Below are 21,240 nucleotides of genomic sequence, written 5' to 3'. Positions count from 1 at the left end.
ATGTTAACATTTCCCATTTTGTAAGTACAGCACCATACATGACATTAAACAAGGCTAAGTGCTGGGTCCCACACTTGGGTCAAAATAACTCCACATAGTGATATAAGCTTGGGGAAGAGTGGCTAGAAAGCTGTCTAATAGAAAGGGATCTGGGGGTGTTACTTGACAGCAGGCTGAACATGAAACAGCAGCACACCCAGGCGCAAGAAGGTGAATGGTATCCTGGCTTGTATCACAAATAGTGTGGCCATTAGGGCTGCGGAGAGATGGTCCCTCTCTCTACTCAGCTCCCATGGGACTGCACTTCAAGAGCCACCTTCAGTTTGGGGCCCCAGTAACAAGCAGATATTGAGTTGAGACTATATGAAAAGAGCAACAAAGCTGGTGAAGAGTTTTAGAAAATGAGAGTTACAAGGAATGGCTGATGGAACTTTTGTTGTTTAGTTTGAAGAAAAGGAGACTGAGGAGAGACCTCATCACTCTCCACAAATACCTGAAAGGAGGTTGCAGTGAGGTGTTGGTCTCTTTACTCAGGTAACAAGGGATAGGAGGTGAGTTGGAGGTCTGCAACAGTGAGGAAACAGCCTTACATCACCCAGGTTAGGTTTAGATTGGATATCAGGAAGAATTTATTCATGAAGAGGGTGGTCAGGCATGGTTTAGTGATGGGACTCGGTAGGTCAGACTGGTAGATGCACTTGATGACCTTGAAGGCCTTTTCCAACATAAATGATTGCATTCAAATAAAGTAGAAATTACAGAACAAAGCAAAGGAAGCCTTTGACATAATGAGGTGCAGTTCAAATTTCAAGTTCAAGAATATAAGTAAAACTCAATTTCTTTTTGGTAAGAGCAAGAAATCCTTTTTATACTTCAGTATATGCTAAGAAGCATTTTCTCTTGGTGAACATTCCAATGCGTCAGTTTTCCAATAATTTTATTTCTCAAACTTTTATAACAAAAAGTCCTAGCCCAGGTTAATTTCTTCCTATTTTTATTTTTTATTTTTTAAATTTTTAAACTGAATTCAGACTTTGTTTCAACACAAAAATGCCAACTTTTTTCTTCAGCTTCAAAGCAACAACTCAAATGTCAAACTGTTCACCATTAAGTATGCCATAACTGTTTTGAAACATAAGAACTATAGGTATTAATCATGGGTGCCCATTTATTACTATCATCATCGTTTCCAGATAAAAATAACTGACGAGATTACATTTCACTTTCCACCTTTTGTTGGAATCTTGGGGTTCCTTTTGATCTCAAATTATCCATGAAGGGTTATCCTATATGTTCACCACCAATGCATCACTTACAATCCTAGAAATGTCTTGACTTGAACAAGTGCAATCCAAAATAGAACTTGAAAGGCTCCGTGCTGCTGTGTGGTCCTCAGCACAGACTGCTACTGCAGGTCTGTATTGGGGATCACAAATGTCAGTTCTTAGACAAGTTACAAGTTAAAAACGTCCAAACCCACATTTTCAACCACGTATATTACTTTATTTCTAAAAAACTTCAGCTTCCAGAAAGCACAGTATTCCCATAAAAATCCAGTCCTTAGGGGTTTTGTTCCAATAGATGCAGTCTAGCAGAAAGCTACCTTAAGAAACTACTTCCATCCAAATTTTCCACAGAGCATGTATAGTATTAACAACTTATTAAAAATAAGTTGTTAATCATAGATTCTATGGTTCTTATGTTTTTTAATGCCATTTTATTGTGTAAGCAGTCAGAAAATACAACCTGGGAGTTCAGGGTCACACAAATCTATAATTACTGGATTACTTACAATTAGTCATGACACTTATGTAGCTTGAGATGAAAAAAATAATAATATTAAAAAAAAAAAATCAATAAAGATGTTATTGCCCAGAACAAGAGTTCTTCCACCTCCTGCCTTCCACTCCATAACAGCAGCCATATACATGGCTTTAATATACCTGTGCCCATTTCACTACATAAGTTCACCCGTACCACAAACCGTTGACCATTGCTAATAGGACAGTAAGAACAAATTTCTATTTTAGAAGTCCTCATGTGGCTATAAAAATTCACTGAATCAATAGCCAAGATAATTGCTTGTAATAAGCAATAAACCTAATTACAATTACCCCCCTCTAACTAGACGAAAGCACTCATGACAAAACACAAAAAGACATAATTACTGTTGCTCAGACTGCAAAACATACTTTAGCAAATATGAAACAAAACAATGCCGTGTGTTTAGTTCAAAGAGCACTTTAATAGGCCCTGAAGATAGTATTACAGAATGCAAGAGTCACTTCATGTTCCAGTTACACGTTGCATTTTCATTACCTAAAAGTTAGCTTGAGTCACATTATGCTCCAGCTCTGAAATGTGGATAACAGTATTAATAAGTGCAGCTTGCCAGCTTTCAGAACATGCTGCAATCTAGAGATAACAAATATTTTAAAGGCATTGTAAAGTTATGAGTAAATCTTAACCAAGCATATAAAGTTCTCAACCAGAGACAAGCAACACAGGTAGGCAAACATTCACAGTGATTACACAGGTTGCTAACGAGGAAAGTACATCACGATCAAGGGCAATTTATAGGGCAAATCCTTGGCTGTGCAAAGTTCAAACATGTGTGACTAAAATAAACCATTATGCTAAACACAACACTCATGGAATCAAACAGCCTCTTTAAAATAGAATTAAATTTGTTGATTTTTCCTTTATAACACTGTTGAACTGCCCAAGTGAGCTGTTGGTATCACAGTTTAAGAGCTGCAAACATACCGATAGCTTTCTCAGAGTAGGGACACTCAGAGTGTTGCTGTTAAGCACACCTATTTTGTCCTTCTCTTGAAAAGTCTGCTCCCAATGAGTGATGACATGACCACCAGCACGTCCTGAACAAGAAGTTTCTACACAGTTGCTGCTCTTGGTTCAAAGAAAAATCCAAACTTTTCTATATTAAAGTTACCCTTGTAGGAATTCAATGCCACATTAGCATGTTATTGAGGATCTGAACATAGAATTATATTAATTTCAAGAAAATGGTTAGTCTCCTCCTCAAATTAGAAACAACTTTACAAAGAAAAGGAATCTTAAAGTATGAACCATCCAGATCATATGGCTATAGAAGACAGTAGTTGAAATCAATATAATTCATGGTGAGAATTAAATTACTCTCTTCTGAAGTCTGTGAACCCTAGTCATGGCTATTTCAGGACAGGCCAAGAACCAACTCCTGTTTAAGAGACATTTTTTTACACACCTAAATTTGAGAGGGAATTCTAATAGAATTTGTAAATGCATTTATTTATATGGGTAGGATATTTTCTTGGAAGACATTCAGAAAGAGATGATGTTACAGTGCCCTACCAAGAATCCTCAGAATTACAACTGTCACCAACAATGACTTACCAGGATGGAAGAGAAAGTATCAGTGTTATCACTGATCTGTGCTGCAAGAAATTGCCTTTGCCTCAATACTTCTATTAATGAATCTTCAAAGTCCACGTGATTCCCTCAAGGCCACAGTAAAGTACAGTGTTCTAGGTTGGTTAGATAATTATTTTGGCATAACACAGTCATTCCTAAAGTATGATCATGTAATAAAAGTACATTTTTAGAAAAAGTTAAGGTACAAAGTATGAATTTAGATAAACTTACTACTACTATTTTTTCCATGAGAAAAACCAAACTGGCACAACCATCTGGTAAATATTTTTGTATGCACAGTATTTGACAGTGGTTTCAAAAACAATTCCAACGATCTCACACATTTTTACCATTTGAATAAAGGATTACTTACTTGATTTGCCATGTAAATTGTGAGGAGACCTCTCCTATAAACAGAAATGATAGCATCAGTGAACAAATTAAACATTTTGTCAATCAAAGAAAAGTACCTTAAGCATCCAAACACCTTATTAAAGAAGAGAGTTTAGTAACTGGTTTATTGATGGGGGATGAATCATCACCATCCTGCAGGAAAACAGATATGAAACCAAAAATAGCACTTCCATAGCACAGAATCAAAGCAGAGAGGAATTACATGGACCAAGTTACTATGTATAACTTGTACTGCATGAGCCTTGAAGCCATCACGCAGGGAGAGGCAAGGCACCATGGGTTCCACAGCACGTACCAGAATTAAAAGCCTGTGCAGGACATGATAATGTAAGCGTACAAACCACAGCCAAAGTTAAACTGGGAATTCACAGGGACTGCTTCTGTATAAACTTTTACCTGGGGCACCCAAGATGCCTTCACCATTCTGCTTATATTCTCCTTATATTCTCACAAAAAGTGTTTTCTACCGAAATGGACAATGCAGATGTCATGGCACCAAGCAGCACGCCCACCTGTCCCAGCTGAGAGCTACAGTGCCAACAGTGCCACTGCTTTTGCCTTTACAAACCTTCACCACGTTTCTTCTTTGTTCCCCTTCTACTGTATGATGCCTCACACCACATGATGCTACTAGCTGGATGTTAATAGCATAAATCTGGGCTCATGCTGCCCCACGTTTCCAGTACAATACCAAATAGTGAACTCTGGCTACATCCATGTGAGCTGCTGCAGCAGATTGTATCAGAAGTTTCCAAAAGGTCCAGCTATCAAAAATATAGTTATTTTCTGTATTCATTCACCAGTCAGTGAGCTTTGAGAAAGGTTTTGCACTTACAACTACAGATCTCCTTCACCCTCATTTGTCTTCTCCCTTCTACAGAGATTAGCTTTTACAGTTTACAGGCACAGTGTCAGCATTTCTTACCTGACTATGGCTCACAGCATCTTGATTTTACTATCAGCCTTGGAGAATTTGGGATTTTTTGCATTGTTCCCAGTGCTGCTACACAGTAATTCCAAAAACACAGCAGCATTATATGTTTAATTGCTAATATGGAAACAAGTTTATAACCTGAATTCATCTGTCTTCACTTCATTCTGGTATGGTTTTCTTTGTTCTGATGTGACAACATGAAAGGTCCAACCCAGGCTTGTAGGTATGACACAGTTTTAAGTTTTGAGCATTCGTGGGGTGCTTAACAGAACTGCATTTTCACAAAATAACCTGCAATCACTGCAATTGCACAAGCAAGCAAATCAAACTCACAGGCAGCCAGAAACCAAGAACTAAAGATCTGGTGAAGTTAGGAAACAGAAGAAACAAAAAGATAGGGAATAACACCCACAACTGTTAAAGCAATTAGACTTCTATACCTTGTAACAAAGCAGCTAAATCCTGCATGCTGCTTCTGACCAAGGGAAAAATTCACTTTGGATGGTAAATGAATTGAACTCAAGTTGGTCCACAAATGACCACTGAATCTTGCAGCCAGTTTGCTCAGGTGATTAAATACCATTGTTATTGCTCCCAATTATGTACATGTTTTTTAGTTTGTTCTCACAGAGGACAAAAAAAAAGGGTATTTGATGTTTCTTGGGGTTGGTTGGTTGGTTGTTTCCCCCGCCCCCCCTTTTCTTGTACAAGTTTAAAAAGCTCAGGATAAATTAAATGTACAAACAAGTGTTTGGAAACAGCATTAAATTTACTCTTGACAGCTATCCTGCCAACTCAGCTCACTTTGAGCCTTTTGGAAAACACCAGAACTGCAGTTCTACCTGCAGTAACATACTAACCCAAAAGCAGCTTCCACCTGTGACAGATGCAGCTTTCAGAGCACAGTGTGTATACTGACAACTGTTACTATGTGAGTAGCATGGTGATAACTTGGTGGATTCCCTCCCGCAGCATCTGTATCACACGGGCAGAGATGACATGCAGATGGAGTGGCTTTGGTCTCCCACAAAAAAAAAAAATAAAATAAATCAAATGGAAGTACTAAAAAACTAGGAACTCTATCTGTCAAAGCTTTAGCTTCCCTTATGGTCCCCTCTTGGCCAAATGTAAAGCACAACCTGCAAAGACAAAGAAAGGAAAAGGGGCTAGAAGAAAGGAAGGAAAGAAACAAGAAGCTGCACTGCAGCTGCACTGAGACCGATGCAAAAAGGAGGTGGTCAGGAGGAGGGAAAACACTCACACACAATGAAAGTGCCCAAGGAAGTAACTTCTGGAGCTGGAAGTACAGAAAGCTGCTATATGACATCAACGGAAAGTGCCTGTAGCAAACCTGCCTGCTGAACTCTAAGCAGAAATAGGTTGTTGTTTTTCTCAAACCCATTCTGTGACTACTATAGCAATAACTATCCCCATGTTCCTACAAAAAAATAAAAAAAGTTCTTTCCGACCTTGTGCAAATGTGATCCAGCAAACTCAACCCAACTGTGAACTCCACTGGCAAAAAGCAGGTGGAAGTTCAGAAAGTGTTGCACGATTTTGTAATAATGGCAACTGATGGAAAACAGGACTGAAAGATGGAGTTATTCCAAGCAAAAGGGTCACTGATACAACCAAGGACTGCTTTAAAGATGCAGCTGGTAAATAAGGTGCCTATACAATTGGGAAACAGTATTACAAGTGCTGGAAATAATTAAGTATTATTAATAATTAAGTTAGCCAGCCATGTATAATCACCTGCTCTGGAAGGCTTAAAGACAGCTAATATTTCATCCATACTCACTCTCTCAGAGGTTGCTCTCCCCAAGACCTTCGCCTTAGCTTCCCATTGCTTCCCTTCTACTGATAAAATTTCCCACACCCTACACAGTCCCCAGTGACACACAGAATCTTTTATTTGGAGAAAGTGGGGGGAAACAATTAATGGAAGGTTGACAAGGTTAGACAAGGCTGAACTACAGCACATACTTAAGACAGCGTCCAAGAGAGCTGCACCTGTATTTTTGTATGTTATAGAACTAAAAAGGCAATGTCTCCAAGTGCAGTTATCCAAGACACCTCACGGCATCTGTGGCTGAACAACTTTCTACAGATCTGTTCCGTTTTTAACGTTTAAATGACAGGGCACATGCTTCCCAGATAATTCTCCTGTTCATTTGATAGGACAAGGGGGAATGGTTTTAAACTGAGACAGGGAAGGTTTAATTTAGATATTAGGAGGCAGTTTTTCACCCAGAGGGTGGTGACACACTGGAACAGGTTGCCCAAGGAGGCTGTGGATGCCCCATCCCTGGAGGCATTCAAGACCAGGCTGGATGTGGCTCTGGGCAGCCTGGTCTGCTGGCTGGTGACCCTGCACAAAGCAGGGGGTTGGAACTGGATGAGCATTGTGGTCCTTTTCAACCCAGGCCATTCTGTGATTCTGTGATTTACACCTCAAAGAAAGGTTTCACTGAGTATAACTTTTTGAACATCTTGGTAGCATTCAGACCAAATACAAACAGCAATAGCTCTTCAACTCTGGCCTACAAAGCTCAAAGAACAACACATTCCTGTGACTGTACTGCTCAAAGGAAAGAGACTAAAATAACTCCACAAAGTTTAAAAAAAAAAAAAAAAAGCTATAGGACAGAAATAGCAAGGAAGCCTAACAGCACACAGGGCTGTACTACCAGAAGTGGAGGTATGAGGTCAAAGGAAGAGACCAGTTCCCTTTACAGGTGGCCGTTAGGCATCCCTGAACCACAACAGACATCCACCACCATGCACAAGTTGAGGGCAGGGGCACCAGATACAGGGGGTTCTTGGGTACAAAACTGAGCCCCTTCACCTTTTCAATCATGTTCTCTAAGATTTTAATCACACACAGCTCTTTTCAGAGCTCATTTTCAAGGACTAGAAATGAAAGTACAGGAAATTAGAAAGCAGATTAAAGATTTCCACTTCTTTGTTTAATCAAGAGAATTGTAAAATCAAAAGAAATCACAAAGCACCAGTTTCAACCTTTGAACTCATCTTTCCGTGAGCAAGGTACACTTTTCTATATGAGTGTTCAAGAAGCTTTTAGCTGTAGTAAGAGACATGATTTAGTGGGGAAATATTGGTAGCAGGTGGATGGTTGGACTGGATGATGTTGGAGGTCTTTTCCAACTTCATTGATTCGACGATTCTAAATGCTATAAATTCTGGAAAACATTGATTGAGGCCAAATTCCAATTCCCCTAATGCAGGAGGTGGAGGCCCTTCTCACACCAGCAGGAGCAATGACCACTGTCCAAATCTGCACCACAATATGTTATCTGTGTGACAACTTGCTAAAGACTGTTCTCTGGCTTGGCTTGACACATTTATAAAACTCAAATAATAACTTGACTATCACAATATAAGCTTTTCTTTAACATAATAGCAAGTCACATTAATTTTTAAAACACAGCAAGGAAGTTTTTTCATACAAAACTCACAGCCAGCTCTCTCTTCTTATCTACGGTTTGGCATCTATGATCTTTAAGCTATTTCTCATCAATATTCATTCCTCCTTTGAGAATTTCTTGCCTTGCTCTCTCCAACTTAATAAACCTAATACACAGCATTCCAGTCAAGTGGTTTTCTCATTAAGAACTTTTTTTACAATATAAAGTTCAAAACGTTGGTTTCTCTATTGAATCATAGGATCGTTAAGGTTGGAAAAGACCTCTAAGACCACTTAGTCCAAGCAAGAGCTCATCCCCATCCTGCCCACTGACCACGTCCCTCAGTGCCACATCTCCGTGGCTCCTGAACACCTCCAGGGATGGTGACACCACCACCTCTCTGGGCAGCCTGTGCCAAAGCCTTCTTTCATTTATACTACAAACGCTTCCAAGTAGGCTTTCTTAAATCTAGATGTTCATTCTAACTAATAAAATGGATCTGAAGTACTCTAAATACCTTTTGGTTGCTTTGTTTTTACCATCTGACTTTTTACAATCACCGTTTTCCTTGCTCAAAACAAAAGAGGAAAAAAGTGACCAGACCACAAATAACACAAAAAAACTAGAGCACGATGAATAACATTGTGCATAAAAATTCACACAAATTGACTAAACATTTGCCACTTCTAGAGAGAACAGGTGATAGCTGTAAGAATGAGCAGTAAAAGCACCATGGAGCAAGGTGCACAATGGCCAAGTACATCCCAGCCCCACGTTCTGCTGCAATTCCCATTGCCTCAGCACATAGCCGCAGAGTGTTAGAAATCCTGATGCATGCAATTAACAGCATGAGTTCTCTGCTTAAGCAGCCTCACCAATGGGTTGTGTTTGTCCCAATATATAGCACATTTAAAAAGCTAGGGAAAAATAAAAATGCCCAACCGTTGCTAACAAGCATTGTTTGAGCTCGTTCACAAAGCTTTTGACCTCACTGCCTGCTTCAAAACATCACGCTCCTAGTATTTCAGTCTTGTGCTTTGCTCCTCCAAGAATTCCTACTGTTGTCACGTTGACAGGTCTGAGTTGAGAGTAAATAGGTGCCAGAACAGAGCATGTCAAACTTATCTCTTTCTGAGACCTACATAACAAGGTCTGAACCACAGGCAGATTTAACATAATGAATGTCATCTTTCTGAAAACATATAATTTTTAAGAAGGTTCCTCCAAAGTCAACTTTGAATTTAATATGAATATCACTGCCTGCTCGATCTGCTGCACACTCTGACAGCCAGCACCTTATTTTCACCAATAATCATTTTCTAGATCCTCTAAAATCACATGTATAACTACTTTCAAAAGAGTCAGTGGATTCAAAGGTAAATACGGAGTGCAGTGCTTAGAAAATGAAAAGCACACATTGACACTGTACTGACTTGTCATGGTAAAGTTTGAAAACATTACAGTCATCCTGAGAAAAAGAATTAGAAAGAAATTAAAAATAATAGTAAGAAAGAGTTAAATCTGACCTGAATTTCTGAGCCTAAACTAAGAAGCTAACATAATAGTTTGTAATGGGTCCCCAGACAGGATTTGTGGTCTGCAAAAACAGGAAGAATTCCCTCCCCACCTTCCTCCCCCCACACTGTAAAGCACACCACTTCAGAACCTGCAGATTTAAATCAAGCACACAAATCACAGCTTTCCCCGAAAAGAAAAAGGTCAACGTGAAGAGGGTTTTCTCTGCTCCACAGCAGCTTGACACCAAAAGCCAACCAACGATAGATGTGGAGCTGTGATTGCATCCCTGTAATAACACAAGAAGTGCTGATTATGCTTAGGGTATCGTTAATCTCTCACACCCACCGATTTCCTACTGGCAGCTGGAGGCCAGCAGTGAAATCCCGGTGCAAAAGTTCACTTAGAATCAGCAGGAACAGATAAGCTTTCAAAATAATGCAGAAAATTAAGAAAACAGACCTTAGCAATGAGTTTTCAAAAAAGAAAACCATTACTTTTGGAGCTGAGTAAATACCAGTGGCAAATCCTTCACACAAATAGCACCTTCAGGCACAAACTTCCCATTGAAAGATACAGTTTAAGGGCCCACAGCCCACCATGTTTTAAAAGACTCTGTATTGCCAATTTTGGGATGGTTTAAAGTTGGAAACGGGTACTTCTGAGTCCTTCAACTTAAAGTTGCTCAAAATTGCAAATCAGCAATTGCTGAGCACATTATATGTTAAGTAAAATGGTTATTTTATTCCTCACAATACTCAGAATTTGTTGCTCTTAAAAGGAAAAGCAAACACAAAGTGTGCTATGATTTGAGCACGTGCCAAAGAAAGGGTATGAGAAAGCTAGAGAGGCACAGAAGCCAAAAGGAAAATATATCTACAGTAATACATTCCAGTTAAATTAGTACCAATCATTCTTACTGAGTTTCCAGTTAGTGTAACACCAGATAACATCGATGGCTTGACTTTTTAACTGTTTTCTACTCCAATTTTATACAGATTTTCTTTCATCATTCCTCTCCTCCTCTCCCAGCTTCCTCATGGCGTCAACAGACCTAGAGCCAAAGCAAAGGCAGAGCTACAGGCAGGTGAGAGCTCTTAAGTTAAGGGTGATTTAACCTCACAAGATTTCATGAGGAGATAAAAATCAGATTCCAAAACGCTTACTACTTTCATAAAAAGATTGACCAGCAGATAACAGAAGAATAACAAGTTGTTGAAATCTCAGGAGAAGAAATGAAGGATTTCCGGCAATTTTTTAAATCATTAACATTCTTGGTGTAAGAAGGCCTATCTCCCATTCAATAAGGCCACAAATAACAATTTCTTTGGACTGTTGATCATACCAGAATTGTTTTTAATCGGCACACTTGATCAAGAAGAAAACACTGGGTTTGCTCTGCTCCCAGAGCCAGTGCAGCTCGGCCAGCACAACCACTCTGCAGAAGCCAGCAGCACAAGGCTCACATTTTGTTCTGTTTTGCTACGAATCATTACTGTGTCACAGCAAAGAGAGGACATGTGAAGGACTGTTAGTGAAAGTTAGGAAAAAGAGGAAAGAAAAGGATAAAAATCCTAGGTTCAACCATCAGCCTATGCCTGTGACCACTCAAGGCCACGTCACTCAGTGCCACACGTACACTGCTCTTGAGCATCTCCAGGGACAGTGACTCCAGCACGTCCCTGAACTGTCTGCTCCAACACATTACTACTCTGTCTGAGAAGAAATTCTTCCTGACATCCAACCTGAACCTTCCCTGGTGCAACTCGAGGCCATTATCTCTTGTCCTGTTGCTGGTTACTAAGGAGGAGAGACCAACCCCCAGTTCACCATAACCTCCCTTCAGGAGAGGGAGAGAACCATAAGCTCACCTCTGAGCCTTCTCCTCTCCAGACTTGTAGATGCACTTCAGCTGAGCCATTTGCCTCACCCCCAACCCCCATCACCATTCCCCTAGCTTTTCACCACCACATCAGCTAACACCCTAGCCAGCTCAGCTAGACAGCATCTGAAGCTTACTCTACATTAGCAGAATATCTGTTATTCCCCTCTGGGAGCTGCATGTGACATGTAAGCATTCAGACACAGAAGATGTATTAAGTGTTTGTTTGAGTCAAGGAAGTCCCAGTGAGTGTCTCCTGCATGTGAGCGAGGAGCAGACAGAACTGAGCAATTAATCCACTGCCTGCATTGTTTGAATTCAGCTCAGACTTGCAGAATAGTCTGATGTTCAATAACATCTGAATTTTACCATTTTTTCCTACAGGTATTTCAACAGTGCTTTAACATTTGGGTGTGAGAGGAGGGTGTGCTAGTTCATGATGAAAAAACAATAAGAATTTCTACTAACACTCAGATGGCTACTTCACTTTTAATTGTTTGGGTTTTTTAATTTTCACTATGCTGAAAACAAACATTTATCAAAAGCAGTCCTTAGAATAATGGAAAAAAACAAATACCCAAGTTTTTATTATGTTAAGTCTCACCTGGAGCAGCACAGACTGGGTTGGCTGCACACAGCCACCTGGGATCCATCAGTGCATAACCCAACCTTAGTACTGCCCTCTGTCCACCCAAGCTAGCTTGACATGTGAGCTTGACAGACGTAGTCCAGAGCTCAAAACCACTGCCTGTGCTGTCTTGCGGCACTATCAATGAAGAAACCTCACTTCTGCTGTTGTACGTAAGTGAGTCCCCATGAAACCTAGGGAACTGCAGAGGTGGTCAAATAAAAATACAAATGCCTCTAGAGATGGGGCATCCATGGCTTCTTTGTGCAAACTGTTCCAGTGCCTCACCGCCCAACTACGTGCTTTAGCCCCAAAGAGGTCGGGCAGTTGGGCTAGGTGATCTCTGAAGGTCCCTTCCAACAGAGCCGTTCTATTCTAAAACATTGTCTAGAGTTGTATTGGTGCCTCTACTTGGAGGAGATGCTCAAAACCCAACTGGACATGGTTGTGGCCAGGCAGCTACAGCTGACCCTGCTAGAGCAGGGCTGCATTTAGAAGCTCAAGGGGTCCCTTCCAACACCAGCAATGCTACGACTCACTGACAGCAAGTTACAGAAAGGGATCGTGATTAAACTACACCAGATAAGATGCTTGTTCTTACATGTACTACCTGATATATCAGTTATCTATCAATCCTCTATCATTATTTGTCATTCTCCAATATAGATCCTGAATTTATACGCTTCCCTTACTTTCTTATTTCTTCATCCTAATAATAAAGCATGAATAACCACAAATCACAACTTCCTCAGCACGATTCAAGTTTCAAAGCAATGTGACCCACAGCCTTCTTTTTCTACATAATTGAATGTAGATAAGTACTTCGGCTGCCAAGTTGAATAAAAACTCGAAATATTCAATAAAATGTTACAAAGGAAAACTATGTAACCAAAAAAAAATACTATGTAAAAATTACAAAAGGCAAATAAACATTATATTACAAAAAAAAAAAAATTGCAAAAAATGAGCAACTCAGGATAGGGATTTTCAGAAATATACAGAGTACAGAAGAAGCAGTTCTCACATCAGAGTTATCAGTTCAAACTTAATATTACCTCACTACCACATAATTTGTTCAAAGTTCAAATGCTTTGGAATTCTTTCCTTCTACAGAATAACACCGTGATAGTCACTGCTATTCTCATTCACTTCCAAAACATGTAGAAAAGAGATTTCTGTGCTGATGCAAAAATAAATTTCACCACTGGGAAAAGGCATACCATTTCTTTTTTGTGTGATATGTAACAGAATCCTGGGCTTACATCCTGACCTCTGTTTACCACATTAATATTAATTTAGCTGAATACAGTTAAATTAAGTTCAAAATGAATTAACACATGATGGTAAAACAGTAAATGACAAATAGACATCTGCTGAAAAAGACTGACAAAGTTATGACTGACAGATAAACACACACAGAGTACAGAAGTCATCGGTCTTCTGAATGTCAAATATCAAGCTATTACTGTTGGCATTTTATTTTTCTTCAAACAGGAAATTTAGTGCATCAGGACAAATACAGCATAAGCCTGATGATCTCATTTTTCAGAAAGACAAATTATTGCAAATAATTTATTAAAAGTATTTTAGCCCTGTACAGGGCAGGAGCTCCCATAGCTCTAAGTGATTAAGACTCACAGAATCATAGAACCATTTGAGCTGACAGGGACCTCTAAAGGTGATCCAGCCCAACTCCCCTGCAGTGAACGGAGACACCTGCAGCTCCATCAGACTGCTGAGAGCTCTGTTCAGCCTGACCTTGAGTGCCTCCAGGAGATGCTGCTTTCCACAAGACACACCCCAGCAGCTGACAGCCTTGGGCTACCTGCCACTGTTAGAGTTGCCAGAGCCACAGCATCTTCCAGATCAGCTCCTGCCACCCTCAGCAGCCTTGGAAAGAATCACTGTCTTCTCTCTCTCCAATAACTGCAGCAGTAGCAGCCCTCAAAGCACACAGCACTCCATGTTCAAATGTTTACATGCTGTTCCTATAAAAATGCAGATCTCTGTTGTTGGCTTTCATAAAAAGAGTTGCTGAAAAGCAATAGATTTTAATGTATTTTGGTTTAGAAAGAAAAAGCATTCCCACTAACTTCACTTCTGCAGCATTTCAGAATAGTAATCATTTTACATGGGTAAAAGTCCAAAATAATTTATTTCCCTGCCATCTCTGCTTACCAGGTATGGTACAGAATACCCAGTGAGTGATCCAAACCTGAGGTTTTTTCATCATCACACAGAATAGCTTGCTCTCTCAATTCCTTACCTGTAGCAAGCAAGACTAAGGCTTGCAAATACAGTTGTAACATTAAGAGATTGTTTGCCTATTATTCTCTCCTTCTCTTGACAAACTGGCAGCTTCCTAAAAATACAGCATCAAACTGGATAATCATAAAACACTGAGAAAGGAAATTATCATCCCAGGTCAAAATGTATCTATGCAAAATTGTAGAATCCTAGGCTTGGGTTGGAAGGGACCCCCCGAGGATCACCAAGTTCCAACCCCCCTGCCATAGGCAGGGCCACCAACCTCCAGGTTTGGTACTAGAACAGTCTGCCCAGGGCCCCATCCAACCTGGTCTTGAACATCTCCAGGAACAGAGTACATATTAACAAGTTTGGATTTGAAAGGAGAATTCTACAAACCGCCTCCCCCCCACCCCCCCAAAAAAAAGTATCAATTTATGCATATATTTATTTACAACATAGACTTTATTACTACCCTTGTAATGTACTTAGGTTAATGGCACTTGTGGCTAGGGAGAAGCCCCAGTGAGTGACAGCATGCCATCAGGTTAACGTGCACAGAACTCTAAAAGCACCACATGGTTCTTCTAGAAATGCTTCCATTCTTTTTATAAGCAACACGTTTCCAAGAACACAAATACACATGCAGAGATATCCTCTATTAACACACACTGTTGCACTGTATCACCTTCTACGTACAGATAGAATCATAGAATCCTCAAAGTTGGAAAGGACCTTCAAATATCATCCAGTCCAACTCCCCTGCAATGAGTCCAGTACATGCAACTTGAAGAAAAAACACTCGACGTTCTCTACTACAACTTGCTGCCAATAGTAGCCCAGAGCAAGATTTTACAACCAAATTACAAAAGCCCTAAATCTCAGGTTTTATAACACCATCAGTGACACAGCCATACCCGTAGAGACGAGACAGGCGCCACTGTAATGTTAACAGCCCATACATAAACATTTGTTGGCCAGTGGGGTGGTGGGGGCAATCCCAGAAGGGTCTCTTTGGAGCCACCCCACAGCTTACAGGGGAATGTAGTTGCAGTTTCTCTGTCTTAATTGCTTACCAAAGGCAGAAAAAAAGTTAGCCGGGCAGTAAGATAATTAATTTCATTAAAAACGTAACTGTACCCCTTTTAAAGCATCACTTGTAACTCTTAAAACTCTTTAAGAAATTATTTTTTTAAAGCAAGAGTTTAAACAAACTGAAATTAACCATTTAGCTACCAGTAAAATAGAACTTGCAGAACTAGCAGGTTTATGAAAGACTTAGGGAAGCATCACTCTTTTCTTTGCAAAAAATTAATCACAGATGTCTGAAGTAATGGTGCTCACTGAACAGCCAGACTCCTTTGTCTCAGGAATCGGAACGGTACAGCCCAGCCCATCTGGTCACACTTCCAGCAATACACAGGCCGTGGCCAAGCCTCACAGCACATTTCAGCAGCTTCATTCACAACAACTTTAACGAGGAGGCTCAGTTACTTCCTCACCTCCTGGCAGCCCCAGTGTCCCACAGCACAGCAGCGCGGCATCGCTGGGTCTGAGCTGCTCCCACCTCAACTGGGAGCTCCAGGCTTCCTGATAGCGCTTACTAGACATTAAAAAGCTTAGAATTACAAACAGAAGCCAAAGGACATGAGTAAAATAGTTATTTTTCAAAGTTAGAAACCATCAGAAGTGCTTCTTATAGAGAGCTTGAGACAAACTCAGCAGCAGTAACTGAGGAGTGTGCTCTAAAACGACTCTGAACAGAGACTAATGAGATGAATGTGATGATTCCCTGAGCAGGCTGAATGAAATGAACATACCTGAGCCACCTCTGCTTCTGGAGAGACACAACAGATCTTTAATATCCAACACTCCAAAATTAAATTCTGGGACAAGAAAACTGCACCTGCTTATCACAGAATCATAGAGTGGCCTGGGTTGAAAAGGACCATAATGACCACCCAGTTTCAACCCCCTGCTATGTGCAGGGTCACCAACCACTATACTAGACCTAATGCAACATATAAAAAAAGTGAACAAGCAAACCAAAATGTTACTTTCAATACACTTATAATAGTACTGTAAATATTTTATACAGATATTAACACTCACTAATACTGTGTTATTATTTTAACAGTTATATCTGAAGAGTAACTAAAATGTTGAAGGAATGGCCAAATAAAGTGAATTAGAAGGATGTATATTCTGGTGAACTCAGTACATTTCACCAGGAACTTTTTCTGTGCTTGTCAAAAAGCCATAACATATATAACACTTTATTTCTTTTGGCTTTTATCACGTCTATCAGTCACAGAGACAGAAAAGAAGTAAGATGGAAGGACTGACACCAATAACTTAATGGTAAGAAGCTCCAACCCTGTGCACTTCTCAGAACATGAAGCACACACCAGCTATGCAGCTAAGAGTCAGCAGATGTTACTTTCCAAACTCAGTATTGCTCAGTAATGCATCCTCCTACTCTAGCAGGCACTCCGTGCTGCAGGGAGCACGAGAAAGGGGCAGAAACTCTGTGTTACCTCCACAGGAGTGGAGCACCAAAGGGTTAGAATATGATCAACACACTAAAAGGAAACCCAAATATTCACAGCTTTTTTCTGTCTACATCCAATTACAATCTATGAAATCATTCTTATCAAAGCATTTTCCTTAATCACAATAATGTGACTCATTTTCTATCACAGAACATTCATACATCCCAATCCCAAGCAACCATCATGATTTACAAGTGGTTTTATTGCTTGCCCTTTCCACAGGCCCCAGCAAACTACATCCTTGGCCACAACAGTCATACCATGTACTCAGAAAATAGAATCCACATGGATAAATTCAAGCACAACTTATGTCCTTACAGAAAAATAGCAGTATAACACAATGCAGATCACGTTCTGAGTATCTTTGACACTTCTGTTCAATCCCACCTCCTTTTTCCATCACCAATGCCATGAAAATAGCAATGGTTAGATATTAGGAGGAAGTTTTTCACGCAGGTTGGTGATGCACTGGAACAGGTTGCCCAAGGAGGCTGTGGATGCCCCATGCCTGGAGGCATTCAAGGCCAGGCTGGATGTGGCTCTGGGCAGCCTGGTCTGGTGGTTGGCAACCCTGCACATAGCAGGGGGTTGGAACTGGATGAGCACTGTGGTCCTTTTCAACCCAGGCCATTCTCTGAGTCCATGAAAACTTAAGTTACTTGTTACAAAGACATGAACCATCACCAAACTAGTCCTACAGCCCCTTAGAAAACACAGCCCCCTTTCAGGTTTATGCTACACAGAGCTGCTCTCTGCAGGACTGCCTGCCCATCTCGTTTTCCCATTATCCTGCAAGACTGGTACACAGGTACAGCAATATTCAACAGCCTGATTTTACAAGCATGCTGTGCAAGCAAATGCCAGTGAGGCACTTAAAATAGGGTCTCCACTTGGGAAGAGATTGAGTGAGTAAATCTGATGGCGCTGCCAGCCACAATTTAAAGGAGTAGAGACATATTTATCAACTAAAATCAAGACTTCTCCATACACTTTGTTGAAAGCTACTCTGCAAATGACTAAAAATGGCACCATATCTCCTTGTCCAAAGCTACCTTTCTAAAAAGCTACAGAAGTCCACTACATTTTGATTGTGCCTTTAAGTGAAGCTACCAAACAAACAGTTCTCAAATCAAAGTCCTGTCTCACTGGGTCTGTCAGCAGCAGCAGTTCCCACATTGTACAGTCACACACCAAATATTTCCATATTTTTAGCTAATTAAGTTTCCCAATTACTTTTCAATGCCATTCATCTACTTCTGTCATTAGTAACAGTGACTGCTCACATTCAAGCTCCCTTCACAGCAGCAGGTATGTTTCCTGCCCAACAGCACAATCACCTCATTTCCTACAGAACTACATCTAAATTTCCTTCATGTCCCAAACTGTAGTTATTCAGCAAAAGATAAAATACATTTTCTAAATGTTACCAACGCTGGAGGAATAACAATGCAGTACCTGGGGAGCCCAGAACCAGAAGCAGTAATCCAGATGTGTCCTCAGCAGGGCAGAGCAGCAGGGGAGGATCACCTCCTTGACTTGCTGGCCACACTGATGCTAACAATACCCACGATACCATACACATACATGTTTTATCTACTTTCATTGTTTTCATACAACCCTATTTCAGCTCTTATTGCTTCCAAATCTCAGAAGTGAAATAGGTGCTTGCTAAAGCATCGAAGTTTTCTTGCTTTGCCACTAAGGCTTTTAAAAATTGCCATTTGGCATAATATTTGCTTACAGACTCTCTTTCTGCACTTCAGAAGTTTTTAGTTTGCAAGATTTTCACAGCTGTTCCACTGTCATATAAAAACTCCATATAGTTTGGTCTTACCAGTAGTTACAGCTCTTAGCTCAAGAATATTCTGAAAGCTACAGGAAACTCATAAGTGGGAAGAAATAAGGCTGGTAGTCCATCTAATCTTGTCTAGAAATAGCAGAAGCCTGACGTATGAAGCACTCACATTGTAACAGGTCTGTAGGAAAAGTTAAGTGATTCTAATTAAAGGTGGAATATGCATTTGCTTGCACTGTAAAATGAAATACTGACGCCAGAACAGTTCCAGAGTCTGAGTAAATACAAAAAGATGCACCAAAGGTATCTGCCCTTTTATGAAGTAACCATAGGAAGAGGAAAACCAATCAGCTGAAAAGGAATTAAAAAAAAAAAAGTTCAATTTCCTAAATAAATTAATACAGTCATAATTTTGTGATCCTTTTCCTTTATAGCTACTTTCAATAATCCAATTTAGAAGCACCACCACCTTTCCAGAACTTCTTATATATAAAGGAGCATACTTCAGTTTCCAAAAAACAATGGGTAGTGTGTTATTTTCAGAGGAGAGAACTCTGACAATCTTACTTAAAATTCAGGTTGGGTACTGCTAAACTCCACAACTGAAGTTCAGAGTTAGGGCTTGACAGGTAGGTGACAACACATACATGTATTTGCAGTTATTTTGAAATGACTGCATATGGAATTTTCAGACATTCATAGACATCATAGAAGTGTGCTCACATCATCTCTAGGATTAAAACCTCTTTTTTCTGTAAAGAATAATTTCTTCTACTACACTTTACTACACAGTACCACCTCTACTTCAAATAAAAGGCACACAAACTAGATGACCAAAACATAGAATCACAGAATGGCTTGAGTTGGAAGGGACCTCAAAGATCATGAAGCTCCAACCACCCACCGCAGGCAGAGTTCCCAACCTCCCAGTTTAATACTAGACCAGGCTGCCCAGGGCCACATCCAACCTGGCCTTGAACACCTCCAGGGACAGGGCATCCATCTCATCCCATATTAAATTAAGCATTGTAGTTTCCTTTATTCATGCAAACTACCAATGGCAGTTGCATTTCAAGACATTCAACCTTCACAACCCAAATTTCATCTGCCATTTCTCACAGCCACAGGATAAATGGCAGCTTCCAGCTAACCTTGGATCACTCAGAGCTTTCCTCTCCCAACTCCATGCTCTTCCTAACAAATTTCGTGTTGATAGCTGGCATCATTTTATAAGCAAAAACCTCTGCTCTCTTTATCATTACATTTCTTTCAGTTTGGATTATTTCAGCTCTTTGAGACATTCAGTCTGCCCCCCTCCCTCCACCTCCCATTATCCTATTACTCCTTCATGTTAACAAATAAATAAATAAGGAACAGATCTTTGGCAAAAAGATTTTTTCACTATAGCCTCCTATACTGAGGCTGCAAAGGATATTACCTCAAATGGAGAACACTTCAGGATTTGAAGGGAAAAAAGCAACTAAACTGTCAGATGACCAAAACAAGAAATAGTATTATATAATACAGAAAATCCATTAACATGAACTGTACCTGCTTTTCCTTTCGATGAGAATAGCCATATAAGAAGCTGGTAAAGCAGCACCAAAGCCAGGAGACCAAAAGTAGAATTTTCCAAGCAGTTTCCTGAAAATGTAATTTATACATGTGTTACATGCAAAGCAACCACAATATTGATGTACATTTATTTTAAAAGATCGTATTTTACATTCATCAGTGCTTACAGATAAATACTAACTATTGCTTACAGTTGAATAGTTCTTCTCAAAGGGGTTCCCAGAGAGGATACTCTCTCTCTTAACATTACACACCTAAAACTTCATGAGTGCATCCATCTTAATTAAAGGATTACTTTAATTTAAGGAAAGCAATACTTCCAAGAGACGTTTCTGAAAAGCTGCAGGTACTAATTCCAACCTTGCAGCTCCTTTCTCTGCTATTTGTCTGCACACATCTCCTCAGGATGATGTGCCTTGTGGAATGTGGGAATGCAGTCCAGTGAGAAATCAAATCAAATTGTTCTACTATACAACGTGCTCTGAAGACAGATAGGCAAACTGTTGCTAAAAACAGTAAATCACTCACGTATGGTAAGTCAAGGAATTAATTACAGCTGGAACCAAGAGAGAAATCCCAGATCTACTAAGGCCAGTAGGAAAGCTCTCACTTTTTGCAACCAGATCTGGCTTTCACTCAGAGTTCACACTATTTCAGCCATAAAAACTCTTCCAAGAGCTGAAAGAAAAAGTTCTTCAAATACAGACATCGTCTAGGAAGATATTTCTATAAATTGGTTGCTGAGAGAATAGGAGGACCAAAACGCTTGTCACAGACAGTGGCCTCCACCACCTGATCTGCTCCAAACACCTGCACCTTCCAACTGACTTGGGCTGAGCACAGAAGCAAGCAACAG

At 40.1% G+C, this 21,240-nt stretch overlaps 1 protein-coding gene across 2 annotated transcripts in view; it reads right to left on the bottom strand.

Annotated features, from left to right (window-relative positions):
- TMEM135 (transmembrane protein 135) overlaps positions 1-21,240 on the bottom strand; it is a 166,083-nt gene that overhangs the window by 127,202 nt on the left and 17,641 nt on the right. For both annotated transcript variants that reach the window (XM_042862536.1, XM_042862537.1), the window contains 2 exons: positions 20,361-20,453; positions 3,788-3,821 (listed from right to left, as the gene is read on the bottom strand). In XM_042862536.1, the coding sequence (XP_042718470.1) occupies positions 3,788-3,821; positions 20,361-20,453 (127 nt within the window). The remainder of the gene's footprint in view (positions 1-3,787; positions 3,822-20,360; positions 20,454-21,240) is intronic.

This window comes from Lagopus leucura, unplaced genomic scaffold (genome assembly GCF_019238085.1).
Source record: "Lagopus leucura isolate 7727_CA_CO unplaced genomic scaffold, USGS_WTPT01 Super-Scaffold_702, whole genome shotgun sequence".
In the NCBI taxonomy this organism is placed as follows: domain Eukaryota; kingdom Metazoa; phylum Chordata; class Aves; order Galliformes; family Phasianidae; genus Lagopus; species Lagopus leucura.
Note: the sequence above shows the minus strand (reverse complement) of the source record. Positions and strands in the feature narration are given on the sequence as shown.